At 36.6% G+C, this 22,377-nt stretch overlaps 1 protein-coding gene across 1 annotated transcript in view; it reads right to left on the reverse strand.

The window, feature by feature from the left end:
• Positions 1–22,377, reverse strand: part of ITGA8 (integrin, alpha 8) — a gene marked incomplete at its 5' end in the record, with an annotated part of 104,283 nt that overhangs the window by 37,390 nt on the left and 44,516 nt on the right. Inside the window, 7 exons of the mRNA XM_010192522.1 lie at positions 1,245–1,324; positions 7,034–7,126; positions 13,333–13,480; positions 14,451–14,518; positions 14,982–15,119; positions 16,253–16,407; positions 16,912–16,967. Coding sequence (XP_010190824.1) covers positions 1,245–1,324; positions 7,034–7,126; positions 13,333–13,480; positions 14,451–14,518; positions 14,982–15,119; positions 16,253–16,407; positions 16,912–16,967 — 738 coding nt within the window. The remainder of the gene's footprint in view (positions 1–1,244; positions 1,325–7,033; positions 7,127–13,332; positions 13,481–14,450; positions 14,519–14,981; positions 15,120–16,252; positions 16,408–16,911; positions 16,968–22,377) is intronic.

Consider the following 22,377-nt stretch of genomic DNA (forward strand, 5'->3'; position numbering starts at 1 on the left):
CTGAAGTTCAGATTTATTCCTCAGCAAAGCCTTGTCACTTTTTCTGTGAAACTGACCGACCCTCAACTCTCAAAACCTAGAAAGATTTAGCTCCCCAAAAAGCTCTGAACCTCCCCAGTTTCACAGCATGAAAAGGGTAGTGACGAGAGTCTCTCATGTCCATTTAAAACTGTATTGCTTGCATTAGCAACCTGACAGTGAACAGTGGTATGGACAGGGGACCTACAGACTAGACATTGTGTTTTGTGGCTCTCTGGAGGAGCCCATGCCCAGGTCTGCATGGTCTCCATCCAGCTTACCAGCCAGACACCTGGGAGAGGGCTGAGGCCTGACCAGGCATCTTATTGTCATCTGTGGCATTGCTGTGCTCTTCCTGAGTTCCTGCACGTCCTTTCCTTCAAGGGTCACATTCTGGAAACGTGACTTCAACGTTTTAAATGTCTCAGCTATTTACCATAGTGAACATGATCAAGGCCCTCATTAAAGGCCAGACATTAGCAATTAAGTCTCTGTGTGTGGGGCAGGGAGGGCCCCATCAGGAACTCCAGTGTGTGTTTGATGAGGACAGATGGAGCAGAAGCCTGCCACCTTCTGAAAAGGTCCCAGCTTTGGTCTTGCTGTTATAACCCAGCCTATTTTGTGCTTTTTTGTCCCTGTGGAGGAAGTACTGCTCACCATAAAAAGAAAATTCTCCAGCAGTAATATTTCAGCCCCACAAATGTGGAGGAAACTAATGGAAAAAATTATAAAGTTTCACCTGCATCAAACTGAAACACTTTTCTCTCTTCATGACAGTAAATCTGTTGAGCAGATTTCAGCTGCTCTCTTTTTCTTTTCTAAATTGTTGTGAATGTCTTTTTTTTTCAGACCATGACATGTTTTTAAGTACAAAACATTGTTACAAAGTTTTTTAATCTTTGTTACAAAGATTACTGTTCATTAATCCTGAAGGGGAGAACAAAGTGCAAATTTGGCAAATCTGTAGAAGATCCTTGGACCGTTGAGCAAAATCACTTACCTTGAATTTTAACAAAATAAAATCCTCAGAATAACTCTAAGACAAATTTTGCTAAAAGCTAACAAGGTCCCAACTCCACAAATCCTCCTGAAGAAAGCTACCATAGGAAAGCCCATGAAATAAATACCGACACTGAAGAGTTAGAGTGACTTTCTTATTTACTGAACTTCTGATAACAATAGGAATTCAGAATTTAAATAACCGTGCTGTTCATAAAACATCTAACCTTTTTATTTGCAGCTCAAAATTGATACTGAAATCTGCGTTTTCAAAATGCTGAACAGAAAATCGAATGCCTGTAGAGAACTGGGAAAGAAACAAAACAACAAGTTACTAAAAATGGTTTGATCTTTCCATATCAAGAAAGCAGTACTGTTCAACATTGCATTATAAAGACTTGTATGGGATACTGTTACTTCTAAAAATTAGTATGAAATAATATTTTGTTGTTTTCAAGAAAAAATACCATCCTGCCTGTGTGTGTCACCAGATGGAAAACTTGGCTGGACAGAGGGAAGATCAAGACGAACAGAGAAGCGTGTTCTCCCAAGAACACAGTGGTGGGCCCTTCTTCGTCCAGACAGTCTTTGCTTTGCTTTGCCAAGCCAAAAGAAAATAATAGCTATCTGGCACTGCTCATCCCTGCCTCCATCCATGCATGCCTTCGTCCAGGTCTCCAGGGGCTTCCTTTTTCTCCCATTGTCTCTGTAACTGTGACATTGAGCTGCATGCTGTAGGTGTTGTGGGGCTGACTGATCACTGTCGTTTTTTGTTGGGGGCTTCTTCTTCTTGTTGTTGTTACTTGGTTTGGTTTTTTTTTTTTTCATTTTTTTTTCCCCTAGTGGCTAAATTAGTAGCAGCTTGATATTTTGGTTTAAATTGGTTTGAGTTTTTTTCATTGCAGCTTTTGCGAGCCATAGCTGAATTAAGAGGAATACAACTTTAAAGCTGTCATTCAATTTGCCACAACTTGCAGTATGTCACTGCAGAAGATACAGGGTAAAACACACCATTCCCACAACTGAAGGAGATAAGGGCTTCCCCTTATCTAGTGCTCCCTTGTGTTTATGCAGACCTTGCTTCCTCCCTCTGATGATTTCCATTTGCTTTGCAAGAATGGCATGGAGTAAAGCAGAACAAGCTAATTCAGAAGAGAGTATGGAATTGCAGGGCTAACTAAAGGAGAAATATAAAATAGCCTATGGTGGGGTCTCTATAACCTTCTCATTGGAAATGTTTGCAGTTCCAGTATGCAAGTGGCAGGAGAGCATCTTCCCTCCATGTTAAATTAATAAAAATGTACTGCAATGTTTAAATTACAGTTTTCATTTCAATGGCACATGGTTGGAATCTGTACTTTGTGAAATGTGAATTCTGCATTGAGACTGACAGCAAAGTCTGCAGCCTGTAACCCTGTACAACTTCTTACTTTCCTCAATCTCTCCTGTTGCCTGGTGCTAGAATTTCCTGCCAGGTAACCTGCGCACTGTGCTTTCAATTTTTTAAAAAAGATGGTTAGATATAGCCATATTCTCCATGTGGAGAAGCAATCTTCCTGAGAAATTCATCAAAAGGCATTAGGAAATGAGGACATCATCCCTTCACCTCTGCCAATATCTGACTAGATTATGGGGGGGGGAATAGAAAGAGTTGTCTCTTTGGCATACTCTCCTCAACATACTTGGGGTAGCATTGTCAGCTACAGGACAGGACATAACAAAGTAGAGTTTTATGTTTGGGACCTAGATTCAACATCACTGAAGAGGAGGCATTTTCCCCTGTGGGTGTCATTTCAGATGTTTAAGCAATTTCTTTTCCCCAAGCATTATTTTTTGTTTAACTTTCATTCAATTCTCCTTCTTTCCTCACTTGCACTGGTACATCACTGAATTTCAATCCATTTCCAGAACAAGACTTAGCCACCATGTTTCAATTACTTCTCTCAGTTGTCCTATGCCAAAAACAATATTGTCATCATAAAAAAAGTCAAGTTCAAATCCTTTGAGTTCTGATCCTTTCAATGTCATTGTTACAGCTAATTTCTCTTTTTGGAAGTAAAATCTTTAAGATGAAAAGATAATACTAATTAAATTAAACAGAAGCTGAATAGCTGAATTGGAACAGACATGTAAACTGTTTTTAAGGCCACTTTTTAGATATGACTTTAACAACTGTATTGATATTTCAAACACCTTTAAAAATATAATTCTTTTTCTAACCTCTGAGACAAAAATTTCCAAATATTGAATACAGCATTTCTCTTGCAGTTTTTTCTAACCAGTCTATATAAATCTGTTTCCACATAAAGTAGAAAAAAGATCTGATGAATCAAAGATAAAATTTTCCTCAGACAGCACAGACATGAACTGCAGTTTTGATGATCTATTACACTCCTGAGGCTTAATCCCCTATTTAATACTGAAACACACTCCTACTATATGAGTCTAATAAGCTGCAGATGTTGCCTTTGTATAGTCATATGACTATTAATGTCAGGTAACCCTTGACATTGCTACTAATGACGGGGCAAAGATGCTCACATGCCCTTACTGAAAACCCATTGAGGACAAAGGAGTTGAATTTGCTTGGGCCTGTAACTTAGAAATCACTCAACCTCCTTATTTTACTAGGACATTAATTTTGTCAGAATAGTTTAATTTTATTTAAAAGTTGTCAGGTGAAGTTAGTTTCATTAAAATTGCATTTGCCACGTTTGTAACAACATGTGTCTTTGCAATACATGACATTTCTGCCATTACCGATAAACTTTAATCTGTTATTATGTACAAAAGGACCTTGGAGTATGCTGGGAGACAGAGGGTTAGCTTTTTTTCAAGTGTCTTACAGGGCATATGAAAGATAAATTCTCTGTGCTCTTTGAGGAATCAGTTTGGTACATTCCAAGAAATAGGCAATATCTTCCAAGCCTCCCAGTCTTCTAACCTTATTTCTATTCATTTCTATTAGCTTCCAAATTGTTCAACCAGAATTTATAATAAAACCTACATCTCACTTGCTAAGGCCGCAGAAAAGGCATTAGGATCCTTGTCAGTCTGATCCACTTGAGTGTCGTAAATAAGGACTTTGAGCACTCTTTGCCAGTGAGATGGTATCACAGATGTTTAGTTTGCATTCTGGGCCATATGGTGTTGGGAATTTCCTTCCCATTTCTTTTAATCTTCTTTTTTATCTTTTCATCTTTAACCACAAAGATATTATTGAATAGGTTAAGTAATCTTTGTGGCCAGTAAATGACTTTAAGGTCACAGATTTTCATGAAGTCAGAGATAATACCGATTTTGATTACAATAATGCATTTTGAAGATGTGAAATGTCAGACAACTCTGCAGCCCACTGCAGTAATATCCCAAGAGTTATATCACAAAATTCTGATGTAACCCTCATATTCAGAAGTTGATCTTAGAGTTCAAGAATTCCAGGATTTCAGGGTGCTGAAAAGTCATTGCAGTGACTCAATAGTTAAGAGTTTTAGGAATGTTTGATTTTGACCTAACCCTCCCTTCCCACTCCCTCTCAACTTTCACAAAGAGTCACTTTCTGACTGAATATTTTGAGAATAACTGATCTCCTGCCAGAGCAGAATTGTTTTGCAGAATTGGAAATGGATCAGAGCAGCCTTTTGTGATTTATGCAATTTGTACAAAGGACTGGTATTTTGCTGTTGGAAGTACATTTGCCATCATAAATACATTTGGACAAAAAAAGCTCAAGCCCTTTCACCTTTACTAAGTTTCCAGGAGAGCTGGTTTCAAAGATAGTTAGGCTTTAGGCTTTCCATCACTATAATCAAGCACTTTTGTCATCTGGCTTTGTAATGCTCTATCTTCATATGCCTTAATTTTCAGGGGCTGGATTCTTTTGTTATAAGCCAGAATATCCTTAAACAAGTTATGAACTTGTTGTTTTATTCTGCTACTTCTAAGTCTCTCCTTATGAAGTATTCTGCTTAGGAATATTTGGTAACAATGCATTTATGGCAGATTCTGAGCTCTTCAGAGCTGATTCTGAAGAAAACCAGGATTATTTATGCTGTGAGAATTCATAAGGAGACAGGTGAGAAGAGCACTGCTTTAGTGGCCACCAAAGAGCATTCCTGATGTCTTCACACTGCTTGCATTTTGGGTCAAGCATGAGGAAACAGGGCTTTGGATTCAAAGGGATTAGTGTGAGCGGCTGCAGTGTAGTATTTCCACACTCAGACCTTTCCATTGCTTATGCTTATGACAGTATGCAAACCACAAAGATTTGCTCTTTGATATGCAATGTTAGCATCTCTTGTGTCTAGTCTTCCTTTTCTCTTCCAAACTCATGGGTTTTTATGCTGTCCTTCTCTCCCCACTGCACCCCAGTCATCCACAAGATTCTTGTCCACTTGTATCTTGAGAATTTGTTTCTGCCATGAGACAAACCAGGAAAGCACTAAGCAGATATCTAAATTTATTGTATTTCTGGTATGAAAAATTACCTGCCTTGACTTGGGATTTATCTAGTGCTTTGGCCCATCATTGGCTTCCATCATCCCATTATGAAAACTTTGTTCATCAGAAATGTTTTAATTTACTCTCAGTTTTTAGGAGTTTCATTTAATAGAAAAAAACAAAACCTACAATAACTTTTAGTCCTCTTCTCTATACTTACTGACTCCAGCATCTATCCAGTTTACCGCCATAGTGAAATGTCCTTCCCAGGAAATGTTTGCAGTACCTCCTTCAGAAATTCTTCACTATGAGGCTGGTGAGACACTGGAACAGGTTGCCCAAGGAAGTTGTGGATGCCCCCTCTCTGGAAGTGTTCAAGGTCAGGTTGGACAGGACTTTGAGCAACCTGGTCTAGTGGGAGGTGTTCCTGCCCATGGCAGTGGGTTAGAACAGATGATCTTTAAGGTCCCTTACAACCCAAACCATTCTATGATTCTATGACAAGATCTTAAGAAGCCAGGAAAACATAATCTCTGTAGAGAGTCAGAAGAGTAAAATATATCCTCCATAGGACAAACCTTAACCTAATAGGGATTTTGAAAATATTAAGGAGATCTGCTTTGGTTTTTTTTTGCTAAGGTCCACGCCCAATATGAAATGCAAACAGTGGCAGTTTTCAATTAAAAGCTGTTGTTTATTCCTCATATATAGTCATGCTGATGACTGCTTCACTTTTATTAGGACAGCTTTTTATCTTGCTATAAAAGGTTGGATTGTTTGTTTTTAGTTAAATATTCACAGCACTGGTGAATTTAAAGAGCTGCACTAGAATTCCTCTGAAAGGGAATCCATGGCCGAACATTCCTGAGTTCAACACTTCTGGGATTGCCCTGAACTGTTTTGTCATGAAACAGGGACAAGTCATGACAATTGTGGAATGGGTAGCACCTTTTTTTCTTCAACCCCATGTTTAATCCTTATCTGCTGTTCATTGTCAGTCATTATTCAGTTTCACTTTCATCTAAAACCAATGCTATTAAAGTTCCATCTGATGTGTAGTACTATTTGTGAACAACTGTCTTAGGAAAATATATAGAATTACATTAATAACTTGAAGGAAAACTTGACTTCAACTACATTTACATGGATAGAAATCCTGATATAAACCATTATGCACTCAAGATGAGAAATAGGCTAAAAAGGCTGTCATATACTATACGTATCTCAAGTAGAATGAACACTAAAAGGGAGAAATAAACAGATCATATTATGGATTGAGATTCTCTTCTGATTATACCAGTAAAACTTCTGTGACTTCAATTGAGTCAATTATTTTCTTTAGAGTAAGTGAAATAAGACACAGAATCTGGCAACATTAATCTTTTAGAACAGTAAATTGTTAGTTTTCAGAAGCACAGTTCTGCCTCTTCTTACCCCAACAATTTTCTGTCCAAGTAAATAATGTGGTTTAGGTGCTGCTTATTGGGACATATTCTGCTAATTGACAGTTTTCCACTTGCTCCTCTTTAAAATTCAATTAGATAAAAATCAGTAAATGCATCTGGTTTTTCCTTACATTTGAGCCAGCCACCATAGGGTTCCCAAGATCACAAACCACCATTCTAGTTTCATTTTCCATCTTGTAATCACAGCTCAGAACACGCAGTGCCTGTAACAAAAAGACACCAATATGGAGGTCAGAGATCACAGTGAAATGTATCCCGTTGGGAAAGTGCTGCTTTTTTGACTGTGACATTTCTTTTGATTTCAGACACCTGCTGAGTGCACTATCAAAATGCTTAATTGGTTTTAGCAGACAATGGGGGGAAACTGATGCCAGGGAAAAACAAACAGCAAAGATTCCCAGTACATCATGAGATCACTATTTCTAGTTTTAACATACTGCTTTGTTGTTGTGAATATTCCTATAGACATAATGACTCAATGGAGAAAAAAAAGAGTAGGCAAAACTGGTGAAGAGAACAGGCCTCAGACTAATTGCAGTAGTTGTATTATCCATCTATAACAGTTGTATTATCCAACTACTGTATTATCCAACATTATATAATAGTTGTATTATTACAATAATTGTAATATCCAGTAATACCCAATTATTTCACTATTATGTAGTGAAATTCTTGCATTTGCAAGACTTTATTATGTAAGTCTAGAACTTCATTTTCTAACCTGTGGTAAAGGACTTAGAACAATAAATACTCCTTTAAAAATATAATATGTTACCTGTGTTTATAATTTAGCAACAAAGGAGATAGATTTTCACATTATCAGAAATTAAGGTGTTGTTTATAGCAGTAAGTAAAATTTAATTTTTTCCAGCAACTACTTTTTCAAAGTCCAGTTTGTACCTAACATTTCTCAAGCAGTTTTGGTGGCTAACTTGGAGGATACACTCACAGAATTAACCTCTAAAGCTTCTAATGTAAAGGCTTTCTTTTTTCTTTTAACACTTTATACTCTTTATTGCTAGTTGTATCATCTGTATACATAACAAACTGTATAAAAGGAGGAACAGCTACAGAACAGTGGAAGTTAGGAGATACAGTGTAGGACAAAGCAACAACATGGTTTTTTTTCTGTTTTCCTCTCAGGCATATTCAATAAAAGAAAACACTTTTTAAAAGCAGGATGCAACTAGTTGTTGCTGTAAGGCTCTCACAGATTAAGCAACACCTGCAAGGTCATGCTCTCTACATAAAAAGACCTGGGAGATCTCCAGACCACTGACTACCAATTCATGCCTACCTGTAAAAGCCAGTATGGCTTATCATTTCCTGAGATTAAAAGATAGCACATGTTCTAAAATGAGCCCATGTGAAGCATGCCCTCAGAACACACCTCTTTTTATATTGACATTTTTACAATTTGCTAGGAGGAAGCAAAGTTTGTATAATTAGAGGTGAGAAGCAACACATGGGATAAAAGAGGATGTGAACACAGTTGAAACCAAACTTGTCTGGAAAACTGTTCATTTTAGTTTGATGTGTGGGTTTATAGTTCAGTTTTTGTTTTGGAGGTGTGTGGGAAATCAGGGTCTAAATATTGGAAAATAAATAGTCATATATATTTGAAAGGTTGGAGTTTCTTTATTAATGCTGCATCATAGACCAGCACAGAGTAAATGAGACCTTATTACACACTTTTGTCCCTCAAAGGCTGAGCAAATAAAGGAGGTTTGTGAGCAGGTTTTCTGCAATTTGGAGGCTATGCTCTTAAGACTGAAAATTATTAATGGCACTGAATTTATACAACCAGCATCACAAAAGCTAATTTGTGCAGCATAAAGATGTGACAAAGGGTCAGCTGTGGTAGAATTTCTTCAATACTGAGATTTATTGCCTTTGTTTTTTTACTGATCACCTTTTTGAGGTGGTTAAGTACAAAACAGGAAAATTAAAACCAGGCAGGAAGCAAGCAAGAGCAGAGACTTACACACCTAAAATTATCAGTATCACAGAGTTTATATGTAGCTCAGCCAGATGGAAGGTTTTGCCACAAAACCTATCTACCTGCCACTGGTAGCAATTTATATTTTTATAGCAACACATAGGCTTTTGGCAGCCTTGAGCAGAAGCAAAACCCCAACAATTAACACATGTGCTCCCAGGGTGCACTTTAACTAGAAAATGATTGGATGTTTTAAGTAATCCAGGCAGCCTACAAACTTGAAACTCTTTCTGGTGGTCCTAGTGATGAATTACTAATTGATGCCAGAACAGTTAAGCCCAACAGACTGCAGAGTAAAACACCTCCTCTGTTCCCTTGATCAACACCTTCCAAACTTACTTTCTGAGGAAAAGTGGATGGATTAGGTACCAAGTGCCAGAATCTCACTTCTCATCTAGCTGTTGTATGAAGAACTAGTGCTTGTCCTCAAATCACATCTCATCTAGCCAGCCACCACCTACTTTTTCTAAGAATTTTCAGGTAAGACAAGAAGGTTTCAGGTATTTATCCTGTTTTAAGGGAGTATCACACTTTAGTTCAGAAGGCATGGGGAAAATGGCTCAGAGCTTATCCATTGCAATATAAATCTGGTTGTGATCTGCAACAACTCTGCAGTTCCCAGCCTCAGTAAATAGGGATGCCAAAATATATGATGTTTTTGATGTGGAACAAATACTTATTAGGGCTTTGTATTTGCCTGATTTAATTCTACTAATTGTTCAAAGTGAATTTTGGTTCCAGCCATTGCTACTAAGGCAGGATTGAGCTGTTCAGTATGGGCAACTCTTTCACTGGGCAAGGGATTAGTGGACAGTATTCAGGCAATGACTTGAGATTCAACCACACAATCATGCTCTTCTAGCATACGAATGTATCATAAGGCAAGTATATACAGTCTCTGGATCTACTGCTGGCCATAGAAATGTGAGGTAATATATCATGGTTATACTTTTTTCATTGCAGCTAACTCAAATAACTCCACTTTTACTGGGTGTGGACAGTTACTACAAGTCAATGGGTTTCCAGTAACTAGTAAAGCTGTGGTAATTTACTCATTTATCTGGTCTCTGGACCCTTTAAGTGTTTCCACAATACAACTAATGAATAACACATTTGATTTCATTGTAAGTCATTGTATTTCATTAATCAGCTTTCAACTGAAGGAAATCTCAGTATGTGCAAGAATCAATGAAACTTCAAAATCACACCCTTGACCTCAAACTTTAAGATCACACACATTTACTTGGCTCTCCTCTTGCATATGATCACGTAGATCTCTCAAAAATGCTACTGTCTTGATACGGTTGCACAGTCTATATACAATATGCTACAGAATCAGGCCTGAGATAACAGGATAATGACAACTGAGGCAGGTCAAACACTGTATTCCATTAAGCTGAAGAGGTAGAAGACAAGTGAAGCTGCTGATTTTAACACTTTCTGTGTGTAATTCAAATTATATAGAATAATCCAATAAATTGTTCCCAAAAAATCAGGTTGGGCAGGAAATAAGAGATAAACTTGTTTCTCTATTAGACAGATTAAATCCAGAGTAGCTCCATAATAAAGTAGCCTAATACCCTCTGTGAGTATAGTTACTTCGAAATGATGGCAGCACAAGAGAACAATTTAATTCTAAAGATTTTTCAGTTCCATCAGAAATGTATAAAATGATTTATTCAGCTCGTTACATTTCATTTATTCTGCTCTCAGTCTACCTGTTTTGTCGGCTCTGAGGAGAATATTATTTCTGCCTAAATACATGGAATTCTGCAGTTTGGAGAAAAAAAAAGCAACACAAAAGACTGTAAACACTGATACATCAAAGGATCAATGAAATCCTCAGATGCGGAGCTTTAAGAGCTTGACTGCAACAGGATCTACTACAAATTCACCTGTCTGCTGAAATGACTCTGTATTAAATTAGGTACATTTCAGGAGCAGTCACAGATGTCCCATCGGCCGAGTGAAGCGCAAACACAAAAATAAGACATGAAATCCTGACTCCACTGCAACCAACAGCAAAATGTTTTTTCATCTATGGTCCATGTCCCAAAGTACTCACAGACAGACATCTTTTTTCCATACACACCAGTGTTTACTGCATATCAGTGAGATAATTTCTTCTGTGGCCTTGTCAAGTGGTTCAAATTGATGTATTTTTTTTAAGTCCTATATGTTGAATATAACTGAGTCCCTCTTTAATTTATAGTCATTTATACTATGGTCATCCTGGTAACACATGACCTCTGATACCTAGGATTCCAATCATTTGGGGGAAAAAAACCTGAAAAACCCTCTTAATTCTTGTTTTGAGTGGTCAGATTACTTAATCTGTACATTCAGATAGAATTAATTAATTGAGAAAACAGAGCAGGAAGGATATAAAAGAATGTCTGAGTTTACAAATGGTTTTTACAGTAAAAATTTTCTTTTTAAATTACAAATATTTTATATTCTTGTCATGTTCACAGCAGTTTTAGGTGACAAATGGCAGAAGAGAAAAGCAACTGAATACAGACAAGAGCCAACGTCTACCAGCAGTTAAATGTCAGCAAGTTTAGCTTTGTCCTTTTGAAGAAAATGACAACATTTCTTTTCCAAATGCACTTAGAAGTGAATTTTTCAGTTTATTTAATGAATTTTTCAGTTTATTTAATGAAACCATAATATCATGAAGACCATAGTTTTAAAAAATATACATTTACAGTTGAAAAACAAAAGAAAAAATAAACTTGCTCTCAGTACCATATGTAATCTCTGTGAAAACTGTACATGCAGTGCGGAAGAGAAGACACTAAGAATGACATTGATAGTAGAAGTAATGTTTAGATCCTTCTCAGAAAGAACGTAATGACATCTGTTTGAGTTAAATAAGTATGAAAAGCAAGAGAATATGAAATAAATTGTGTCATAGTGAACTAAGTAAATGAGGGCAAAAATGAAGGCAATTTTTCTATATATCCAGAAGGATTCAGAATTGCAGCTGTCAAAAATGTATTTTATCTTCCACAAAATCTGAAGAAAATAAAAAAGTTGCACAATGAAAAGCCCTGAGTGATTTCTGTCCACTCAAAATGATGAGTACATGCTAATACATGCTGTGGGTTTTGGAATAAGTGTCTCCCCTAACATCCCTGGTGATGGCCAAAAGAACAGCCAAAGATTCCTACAGAGTAACAAAGGAAAAATACAGCCAGGTGTAAGATATTAAAGAGAACTTATGTTTTGTAGATCACAGTCCAAAACAACAGAAGCTATGCTAAGAGAACAAAAGAAATAGACAACAGAAAGAGAAGGTGTCTTTATTTGTTTAGTGTATAAAGATATGCTTCTGAGAAGTGGAGCTGCAGAGAATTTTCATATGCTCATCTCCTGTGACATCATTAATTCTTGTCACTTTTTTTCAAACTGCATTAAATGCCCATTCATAAAGATACTGACAGAAGGAGAATAAGGAATACCTTGTAAGTTACTTTCAACTTCCTTAAAAACATTTGCCTTTAGAAAGGAAATTAACTTGCTTTCTCCCACTCTCACCCTTGAGGCCCTTCTGAACATTCCAGGCACTGACAGAATAAGCAAGCTCATGTTGCAACAGCTTGGCAGATTTATGTGCAGATGAGGCGATTCAGACTTGCTTTCCAACAGAGAATACATGAACACTCTGCTTGTTTGCAAGATAGTGTTTCATCTTTGCTCTTAAAAAACAAACAGATCCCAGAAGGAAACACTGAATGTTCAGTACAGCTCAGCAGGACTTCAGTCAACATTAGTCCTTCTGTGAACACTGGCACATTTTACATTATAACTGCTTTTCTGGCCTATCCATAAGACAAAATAACTGACTACAAAGGAAATCAACTTTGTCAACTTTATACTGCAGTTAATGTTCAACTATTCAGAATATCAGAGACTGGAATACCCTTAATAATGGTAAACACTGGTGTGCTGTGAGCATGAGACAATATCCATGTGTCTGGGGTGCAGCAGGGCTCATTAACTCTGACAGAGCTGATACCGTGGGATCCAAGGTTGGAAGCACTCAGGGGATCCTGCACCATCACTCCCTGCTACTGGTAGGGTTTACTAGTTCAAAATCTGAATTATGTCCATACCTCTAGCCCTAAGAGAAATGTGACAATATTTGTGGGGTATTATAACTACGTTAATGGCACAGAGCTGGACCTGAGGTGGCTCTGAACAGAATGGTCCTCACCTTCACATCTTCTGGTGACATGGCTAATCCCTAGTCTGGACTGTGTGAGCAAGAATAGCTGAGAGTCAATGGATCTCCTCTCTTAAGGGGCACATTTCTGCTTGTTGCTGTTAGCTGTTATAGCCTATGTAGGTTAACCTCGTTCTCAGTTGTACTGCTTTATTATTGCTATAATTTGATTTTTCCTTTACCTTATTGTTGCGTTCAACTCCAGTGTAATCTGCTTCAGGTGGAATCTTTATATGTAGCTCAGCTTCATAGGCTCCTTCCCCATCATTCCTTGGATTTATTATGAGCATGACACAGTTTTCTTCTCCAATCATTAGCTGATCTTTATCTCTATATAGAACATACTACTTGTCAGGAGTTAAATCAAGCAAAATTACAATTTACATATGAATTAAGCAGAAGGACATTTTGCTTTCATAGCATCTGTTCTGTGAACACAGAATAAAACATTTTCCATAAAAAAATGACTGCATGGAAAAGTATGCCAGAACCTAGGTAGGAAAGACATCAAGAGAAACCACCACCATGGACAACCCAAGTAGACTACTACAGAACTTGAAAGATATTTGTGTAAAATTTCAGAGCTTGACTACTTTCTTACCAGAAAGAAGTATCTAGTGGAGAAATTGCGTGCCACAGGGGTCCCATCAGCATTGTTATCTGGAGGGCACAAAGGTGGTGGGATTCCAGTTTTCCCCTCATGCCCATTGTAAAATGAACACTCACAGAAGATCACCTGCAATGGCACTGTGCCCTTTCCTTTCACAGCTACATACTGATTTTCATGACACTGAGTCAGATAACTGTTAGAGGTTCCCTACTTGTCCCGCTTGGCATATTTCTCCCTCCATAGGAGGAATTGTTGCCATGTTTTGAAATTCTTTTCTTCTGTGATTCATTTACTTCACTGTGTACAGTTTTCAGGAGAATTGCATCCCAAGCTAAAAGTCACTGGCACACTGAAATAAACAAATTTAAAATCTCCTTTGAACAACAATTTGTATTATCTCTTAGCATTCAGAGAACTAGAATCCCTCCTAACAAATACCTGCAAATGGTATTTTCTATGATAACCACTAAACATCAGAAAGTGTCTGAGAAAGACACAATTTTAAGTGTATATTTCTCCATTTCTCGGTTTTCTAGATTAAATAGACGCACAAATTAAAATCTGGAAATAGGCAACAATGAACAGCTAAAGAAAGCAACAGAACTGTGCTCTACATATTTCATTCTGTTAAAGCAGTTAGAAGTGTCTGGATTTTGTTATATACAGCATCACTGATTTTATTTAACTTACGGCAGAGCAGAAAGCTGCAAGTCAGGAATGCACAAGTTGTCCTCCCCGCAGTCAACTAGAATGTAAGCCTGCATTGTTGTATAATAAAAAAATTAAAATACACTTAGTACATGCTTCAAAGTCCAAATCACTTCATTAAACATCATTAAACTGAATGTCTTAAATATCTCTAGCACTGCCCTGGTGAATTAATCTCTTTCTCCTTTCTGTAAGTTCCTTTCCACATGAGTACTGTTGGGACACTACTTAGACTGTCAACTACGTTCTTAGCAGAACATCATCTTTAGGCCCTTTCCCACAGTAACTTGGCTCACATGTTTTAGAACACAATCAAAACTATGAACACAACAAAGTTTTGGAAATGCTTCAGAGGCCTGCCTAGTTCTATATTTATATTCAATTTACATTTTTAATTAATTAAAACCTTCTTGAGTAATTTCTGGGCATGATAATGTTTTAAGGAAGATGACACACATAGTATTTGTAAAGACTTTCACATTTATAAACAGAAAATATGGCATAAATTCATACCTGTTCTGTTACTGAGCTTTTCTGGTAATAGTTCAGTATTGGCTTCACAGTCAAGCTATCTTCAAAACTGGATTCATCCAAACTATAATTCAAGTTTATATTGATGGGAGATAATTTATCTCTAAATTCTGTTTCATCCTGTAAGGGACAATCACATAATAAAAACCAATAGTTTAATATAATTATTTTGGATTAGTAGGGTATGGCAACAGATTCAGGCTAATGTTTATTGAAGGTAAAGATATGGTTCTTTGACAGCTGGTGGCCAAATTCTGGCTGTATGCCATGTCATCAGGAAAGCAAAGTGACTCACCAGTAACTGGAATGCCAAGAACACATTGCCTCCACAGCCTCACATCTGGAAGAAGCTGGCTGAGCTGAGCAGACTCAGAATTTTGTCAAAGCATTAGCCTAAAATGAAGCTCTTTAAGAGAGACACACAGAACCAACCCCTACCAGTTACTGCCTTCCCTCCTTTCAGAAAGGAGGGAGGGCATGTGTGGGTTTGTGGAGGTGATATTGTTGGTTCATTCCATAACCAAGAATTTAAATGGATTAGCAATGGTAAAACTCCACTTCCTTTTTTGTCTAGATACTTCCTTACATACTGCTTGAGACTCTTCCATTTCACCTCCCACTGCATTCCCAGGACCAGCCTTGGAACCTGCTTCAATTGCATGAGGCAATTCCAGCTGCAAGTGAGTAACCAATGATTCTTCCTCCTTCACAACTTCAGTTCCAGAGTTTTAATTTTTCTAAAAGCATTTTAAAATATCCTAAAAATATTTTTAAAAATACATGAATTTTAGGCAAATACTGCTCGTGACACCCCTTTAAAATACCTACTGAAACTGAATTGGCATGACATTTAATGTGTTTACTTGATTATCCCACTGTGAATACTACAGGGAGAGCAATCTTGCATTTTTGTATCAGGAGATGCAGTATTTAATCAGAATTTCCAGAAGAGCATGAAATGTATGTATTCATAGACACAGGAACTGTATGCTTTTCTTCAAAAGAAGTCTTTCTTTGGTACTTACACTGACAAGAGAAGAGCCAAAGATTTACACAGGAAATTCTGTCCAGGTAGAAGAATGTTCTGGACACCCAGATGAGGCCTTTCTTATCTCACATTTCTGTAATTTTGGGATCTACGAACAATGGAAATTGTTCTTCCTTTTCCAGTGGCTCTTTTTTTGAATTATTATCTTCAAACCTGTGATATTACTCAAATGATGATGACAGTCCAAAATATTTGAACAACTTACTCTGAGATAAACAAGAAAGTCCTGGCAATGGAGCTCTTTCTGTCTTTCTATCAGAATGGAGAAGTAATGATGTGACTGATGGTAATCAAAGAAGAGGGTCCTCTTAACAGCTCCTTTCTGTTTCAATGAATCTAATTGCAATTCACCTTTCAGCACTAAAGGACACAAGTGTATAAAATATTTTTTTATTTAACATGGAAAGAAAAAATAGTAAACAATTCATTATATATTATAGTTAAATACTCTACAAAGTCTTCCAAGTAAAACTAATCGATGTTTTAAGTGCCTGACTGTTTAGCAGCATACTAGTTTTTGATCCAAATTAAGAAATACATGTACTTTAAGCTTTCTAATTTAATTTGCAGATCATACATGTACAGGGCTTCCACCTCTTTCTTTTTTTTTTTTTTTTCCAAAACAGAACATTCTTCAACAGGGCACATTCTTGGTTTTATTTGGAAAATGGCTTAAACTGAATAAAAAAATCCTTCAAGGGAGTAATACAAGCTTTGTGCTATGTATCAATATCTACATCTTTTTGACTGTATTTTCTTGCCTTAGGAGGATCTCACTCCTATTGTCTTTCAAAGTGTAAGACAAAAATACATCTGAAATTCAGTAGGCCAGAGTAAATTATAGGAATATAATATATTTCTTACCTATCTCATCTGAAATACTCTGACCTTCAAAGTCTGCGCAGACTCTTACAGTAAAGCTGTAAATATATAAAAAAGAAATAATTACTAGCAAAAAGAGAGATGACCTGGGAATCAACAGTTTCCGAAGTCATACCTTTCAAGTTTTCCTTTCCTTTTCTTAAAAAGATATTCACTGAGATCAGTAGTTAGCTACCTAAGATACTCCCTAAGTTAGTAAGTTTCCTAGGCTTCACTAATAACCAAAGACTACAGGGTCTGAATGTCTTCCTGGGAAAGATATGGAAAAGAGTTTCTGCTTCCACTAATTCTTGAGACAGCCTACAGAGATCAGCCTTCTAATACTATAGGCAAAGCTGGGTTTCCTGTGTTCCTTGTGTTGAGCTTCAGCAAACACTTTTGCATGAGGCTGTTTGCAGAAGTCCTTTCTGGTTTATCATTGTCAAATAAGAAAAATTCTTGAGCATGAACTCAACACCCAAGCTGTTTTCTAGCAAGCCAAAACACTGAATGATTTCCATTGGCATCACTGTAAGACTTTCATGATTTCAAGAGGCTATAATTCATTCAGAACGTACCAACTGAATTCTTCAAATTTTTGTTGCACAAGACTAACCAGAATTGCTAAGTTTTGCAGAAGTTGGCAGGTACATGACCTAAATCAAAGAGAAACTACGTATTCATGTTCATTATTTAGTATGCTAATGCAACACACTCTAAGCAATGCAACACAAGTTGTTTTTCATTTGTCTATTCACAGTCCATAGCAAGCTTTTTTGAGCCTAGCAATATTCACACTGTAACTGTATTACACAAACATCACCTCAGTCATAATTAGTTATTTCTCATAATAATTTCCATTTCTCTGTAAGACAGGCAATTGATTTGCAGTTATTCTCAACAACTGATAGAAGACTTTCATAGTTTTATTGGCTGATACCTTCTAACAAGACTTACTATAAAAATTAATTCTAAAAACCTAAAAATTATAAATACTTGTAGAAAAGTTTTACTTTCTAAGGAATCTATGCAAGCTATATAAATATTTAACTGAGTCACACTTCAAAAAATCTTTCACAAATTACTCTGGATGGCTAAGGAAACAGTTATAATGACGCTTGTTGATGCAATGAGTGACAAACTAAGAAATCTGTCATTGGAAAGATGCTCTTGATATTTGATTTCTGCTGTCACACTCCACAGGGACTTAGTTTTCCACACAATTATAATATAATTAGTATAATTATATTAATTATAGTATAATGTAACAAAATTCTCAGCTACTATATATCAGGGGAGAACTTTATCACTCTCTACTCCAAGAAAGGAGGTTGTAGCAAGGTGCTGGTCTCTTCTCTCAAGTAACAAATGATAGGACAAGAGAAAATGCCCTGAAGTTGCACCAGGGAAGGTTTAGGTTGGATATTAGGAGGAATTTCTTCACTGAAAGGGTTGTCAAGCATTGGAACAGGCTGCCCAGGTGGGGGAGTCACCATCCCTGGAGGTGTTTAAAAGATGTGTAGATGTGGCACCTAGGGACACAGTTTAACGGTGGACTTGGCAGTGTCAAGTTAACGCATGGACTTGATAATCTTACAGGTTTTTTCCAACCTAAATGTTCTTATGATTCTATGAAAATAAATTCTGTCAAGTGTCAATGTCTCCATGCAGTGAATTCAAAACCAGTAATATAACCTTTAAAATAACCTGTAATCACATTCTAATTGCATGTTTGCTTCCTCTTGACAAATGTAATGAAACTGCACCACATCTGGGATTCATGTAACTCTCATGACCTTATTAGACACTTTCCTCTTTGGCAAAAAAAATGCCTTGTACTATTAAACTCTACTTAACTGTAGCCTTCAAATGACATTATGAGTGATGATTCATGTTCCATGCAGAAACTGCAAATTCACTCATATTCCTACTTCTTTATAATTATTAGTTAAGAGATGAAGAACCAATTATTTCCTGATATACAAGGATAAGAACAACAAAACTGAGAAAAGCTTGTGTAATTGCATAAACACAATTTAGAAATCAGGCTTCACAGGCCAGTCTTGTATGTCATAGCTTAAGAGTATATTTTCTCAAATATAAACTCATGAACTGCCATCGTGTATTAAATTGTGATCTCGCTTTGGAGGTCTCACATAATTTTTGCACTTAAAAAAAGGCTGAGTTAAAAATCCAGCTTGAAATGCTTGACTTGTTAAACAGCAGAATTTCAGTGTGTTTAATTTACAGAACAGAACAATTCATCATACACATTTGATAACCAAAGTCATGTTCTTAGTTATTACTGTAAGAGCCAGGATTTAATCCTTTCACTTCAGGCAGAGCATGTCAACAAGGGAATGGCAGTGCAAAAAAGTTTAGCAGAATTCTGCCACACATTTGTGATTTTATGGATATTTAGTTCAGAATAGTACTAAAGACATCAAAGATTTCACTCACAAACCCAGACAAATTGAGATCTGCTCATCACCTTGACAAGATGCTGTGGAGATGTTGAGATGTGAGAAAAAGAAAAGCAGAGGAAAAGACAGACCACAAAAGAGGGCAGGATTTATGGATTTAATATATGACTCCCAGGCACAGTAAGAAGTACAATCACTGAGCTTTTGAGCTTGCTTGTAGGAGCAATCAACCAAAGAAGACAATTAACAATCAAAGGAAGAAAACTTCAGCAGATAAGAAACAGCTAGGAAACAGTTCATCATCCTAAAGCATATGAACTTTTATGTGCTATCAATCTTGCCTCTCTGAAGAGACCTCCACACTGCATTTATTCTGTAGTGTCATCACTATAAGCTTGTGATTTGAATAGTATTTGACTGTAGCTACAAAATAGAGGGAAAGCCTTGAAACTGAACACATTAGCTTTTCCTGGCAATCTTGGGGCAACAAAGCAGTTTGTTTCAAATAATTTTACATTCTTTCCATATTAGTAGAACAAGAAGCTTAAAAAAATATTCCTCTTTCTTCAGAACTACTAATGGCTCAGATGGGGTTAGTCTCTCTAGAAGTCAAGCCAAATTACCTAATATTACTCAAAATGGTTAACTCTTAGAAAATTTTTAAAAAATCAGTTACCCCTAAACAATGTTTTCTGGACTGCAGATCATATCAGAAATAATTTATTTCAGTCTGGTTAATATAGTAGGTGAAAAAAATAGGAAACTTACTTCAGGAAGTGAAAAGAAAGGAATTACCAGCTCCTACCAGATGTCATTTGTCATTGCTGACAATTTCTTTAGCACACAGTATTGCACATGGAGAGGAAGAAAGGACAATGCCTTAACAGAAGGGCACTTCAAGCTCTGATGCTATGGACTTCCATTCTGTGTAAGGCTGATACTTAACCTGCAAGGTCACAAATCTCTACAAAAGAATAGCAAAAGCTGCTCTTATCTACTGATAAATGACCTTTAAACAAATAATTTCCTCTTTGAAAAATAATATCTAAAAGAAAGATAATATCCATCTATTAGGATACTCTAATACTTGGCCTGCCTTTCAATTTTGTTATGTCAAAGCCTAACCCAGTGACTCACAATGGTCAACATGGCGCAACAATACTGAAGGCTTTCCATTGCTAGGCTACAACACATGGCCAGGCTGTGGTAACACAAGGGCTGTTTGATAACTCAAATGCCTGCCTTTTGGATGTTGTTAGGGTACTAAAACCCACCAGCCGCATTTCTGGCACAGCAGAGGTCTGCAACACAGCAATGGGCTTCCCAGGTAGCAACTGCCAACGCCTGCCTGCTTCCCTCCTATCAGCCTCTGAGGTGTGGGGTATGAATCTGCTGACTGTTTGCCTTTTGTTATTTGATTCATGGAGTCAGATAAGCCAACAGCCTATGGCAAATCTCACACATATTCATCTCAATTAAGTACAAAGGCCCTTAGGTCCATACCCATGGGGCACCAATTGCATCCAGTTTTAAATTGAGTCAAAGGGAAAATAAAATACTGGCAGTAGAAAGGAATAAAATTAGAAAAATAGTAAAAAAATGATGCAGTTAGGAAGGGTTGAAACATTATTATTTTGCAGTTTTATATTTTTGGTAGGAATTCTGCATTCAGCTTTTTTTAAAATGTACATAGAAATGCTTCATCTAGTGAATCCGGCCAACTCAAGATTATAACTATTTTATTACTGTTTTAATACTAAAACATTTGGAAAGAACACAATGAAAAAAAAATTTTGATTTATTTTTTGGTAACAGGAACATGAGGATCAGGAATTTTAAGCAGTTTGCCTCTGGTTTAGTGAGCTTACAGAAGTTAGATAGCTGGGTTCCCTATAGAAGTCCACATGGCACATCTCAGATTAGACATGCAAACCTGAAAAGCTCTAACAAATAAAAAATATATTCTGCAAATTGACTTTGCAGAATTGGATACTTCTGTGCTACTTAAGTTTTGGTAACTCGGGCAACTTCTCTGGCCTCTTGCTCCTCTGCCAAATGGAAGTAACAATATTTACATACTACCTTAAGTTAGTGAGAGGTGGAGTAAATAAAATTTTCAGATACAATTTAAGCACAAAGTAGCAACGAAGTAGACAGTGGATAATCAGATCTCAAATGATAACAAAAATACCAATGCAGAGATAAATTAGACCCCTTCATAGCAGGAATCCAGTCTTGGACTTACTAAATCATATAACGTGGAAACAGCTTTTGAAAAATGTAAAAGTTTGATCTGTTTGCCTTTTTTTTACAGAAATTAACCTGCCTTTTTCACACCTTAAAAAAATTCTTTATACATTTTCTTTAATAGCTTCAAAGTTGGGGAATCTGTTACAAATTTGTTAGTTTTGGGAACTCAGCAATAGCCACATTTTAAACATTTCAGAGAAAGAATTATGTGTTTCTAGAAGTTCAGGACAATTCTCTTAGGATTGTGCATAAAAATGACTTTTTCTATATGTTTCTTCTGTGCTTCAGCTTTCCAATTTATATCATGGAAAAAATACTGTTTTACTAATAATTAAAAATCTACAATAATCCACATTATTCATACACACACACTTCCTGAGACTTTTCTGGTAGGAGCTTCCTTTCATTCTAATTTTGTAGTGTCAGTCAATAGATGTTTTATACAAGTTGCACAGCTGGCTCAGAGATACAGAAATCTATCCCATGGGACTAAGGAATTCTCTGCCTGTTGGAGTTTCCCTACTAATTGTTTTCATATGTACAAGCTTAGATCAACTAAGGAGAAAAATTATGGCATGGAAAATAGTTGTTTTGTAATATGAACTAAATCTTTAGGGAAGAGTATTTTAGAATAAAACAAATTAAATTATGCTTCTATCAAAACTCTTGTAAAATCAAACATCTTCTTGTAAAGATCTTAAGGCTTATTGTAAAACAAAAATGAGAAGTAATAAAAGCCTACATGTTAAAGGAGCATTCTTTGTTTATTCTCCCTTTTTTAAACGATTTCTAATAG

Source organism: Mesitornis unicolor, unplaced genomic scaffold, assembly GCF_000695765.1.
Source record: "Mesitornis unicolor isolate BGI_N332 unplaced genomic scaffold, ASM69576v1 scaffold29549, whole genome shotgun sequence".
In the NCBI taxonomy this organism is placed as follows: Eukaryota; Metazoa; Chordata; class Aves; order Mesitornithiformes; family Mesitornithidae; genus Mesitornis; species Mesitornis unicolor.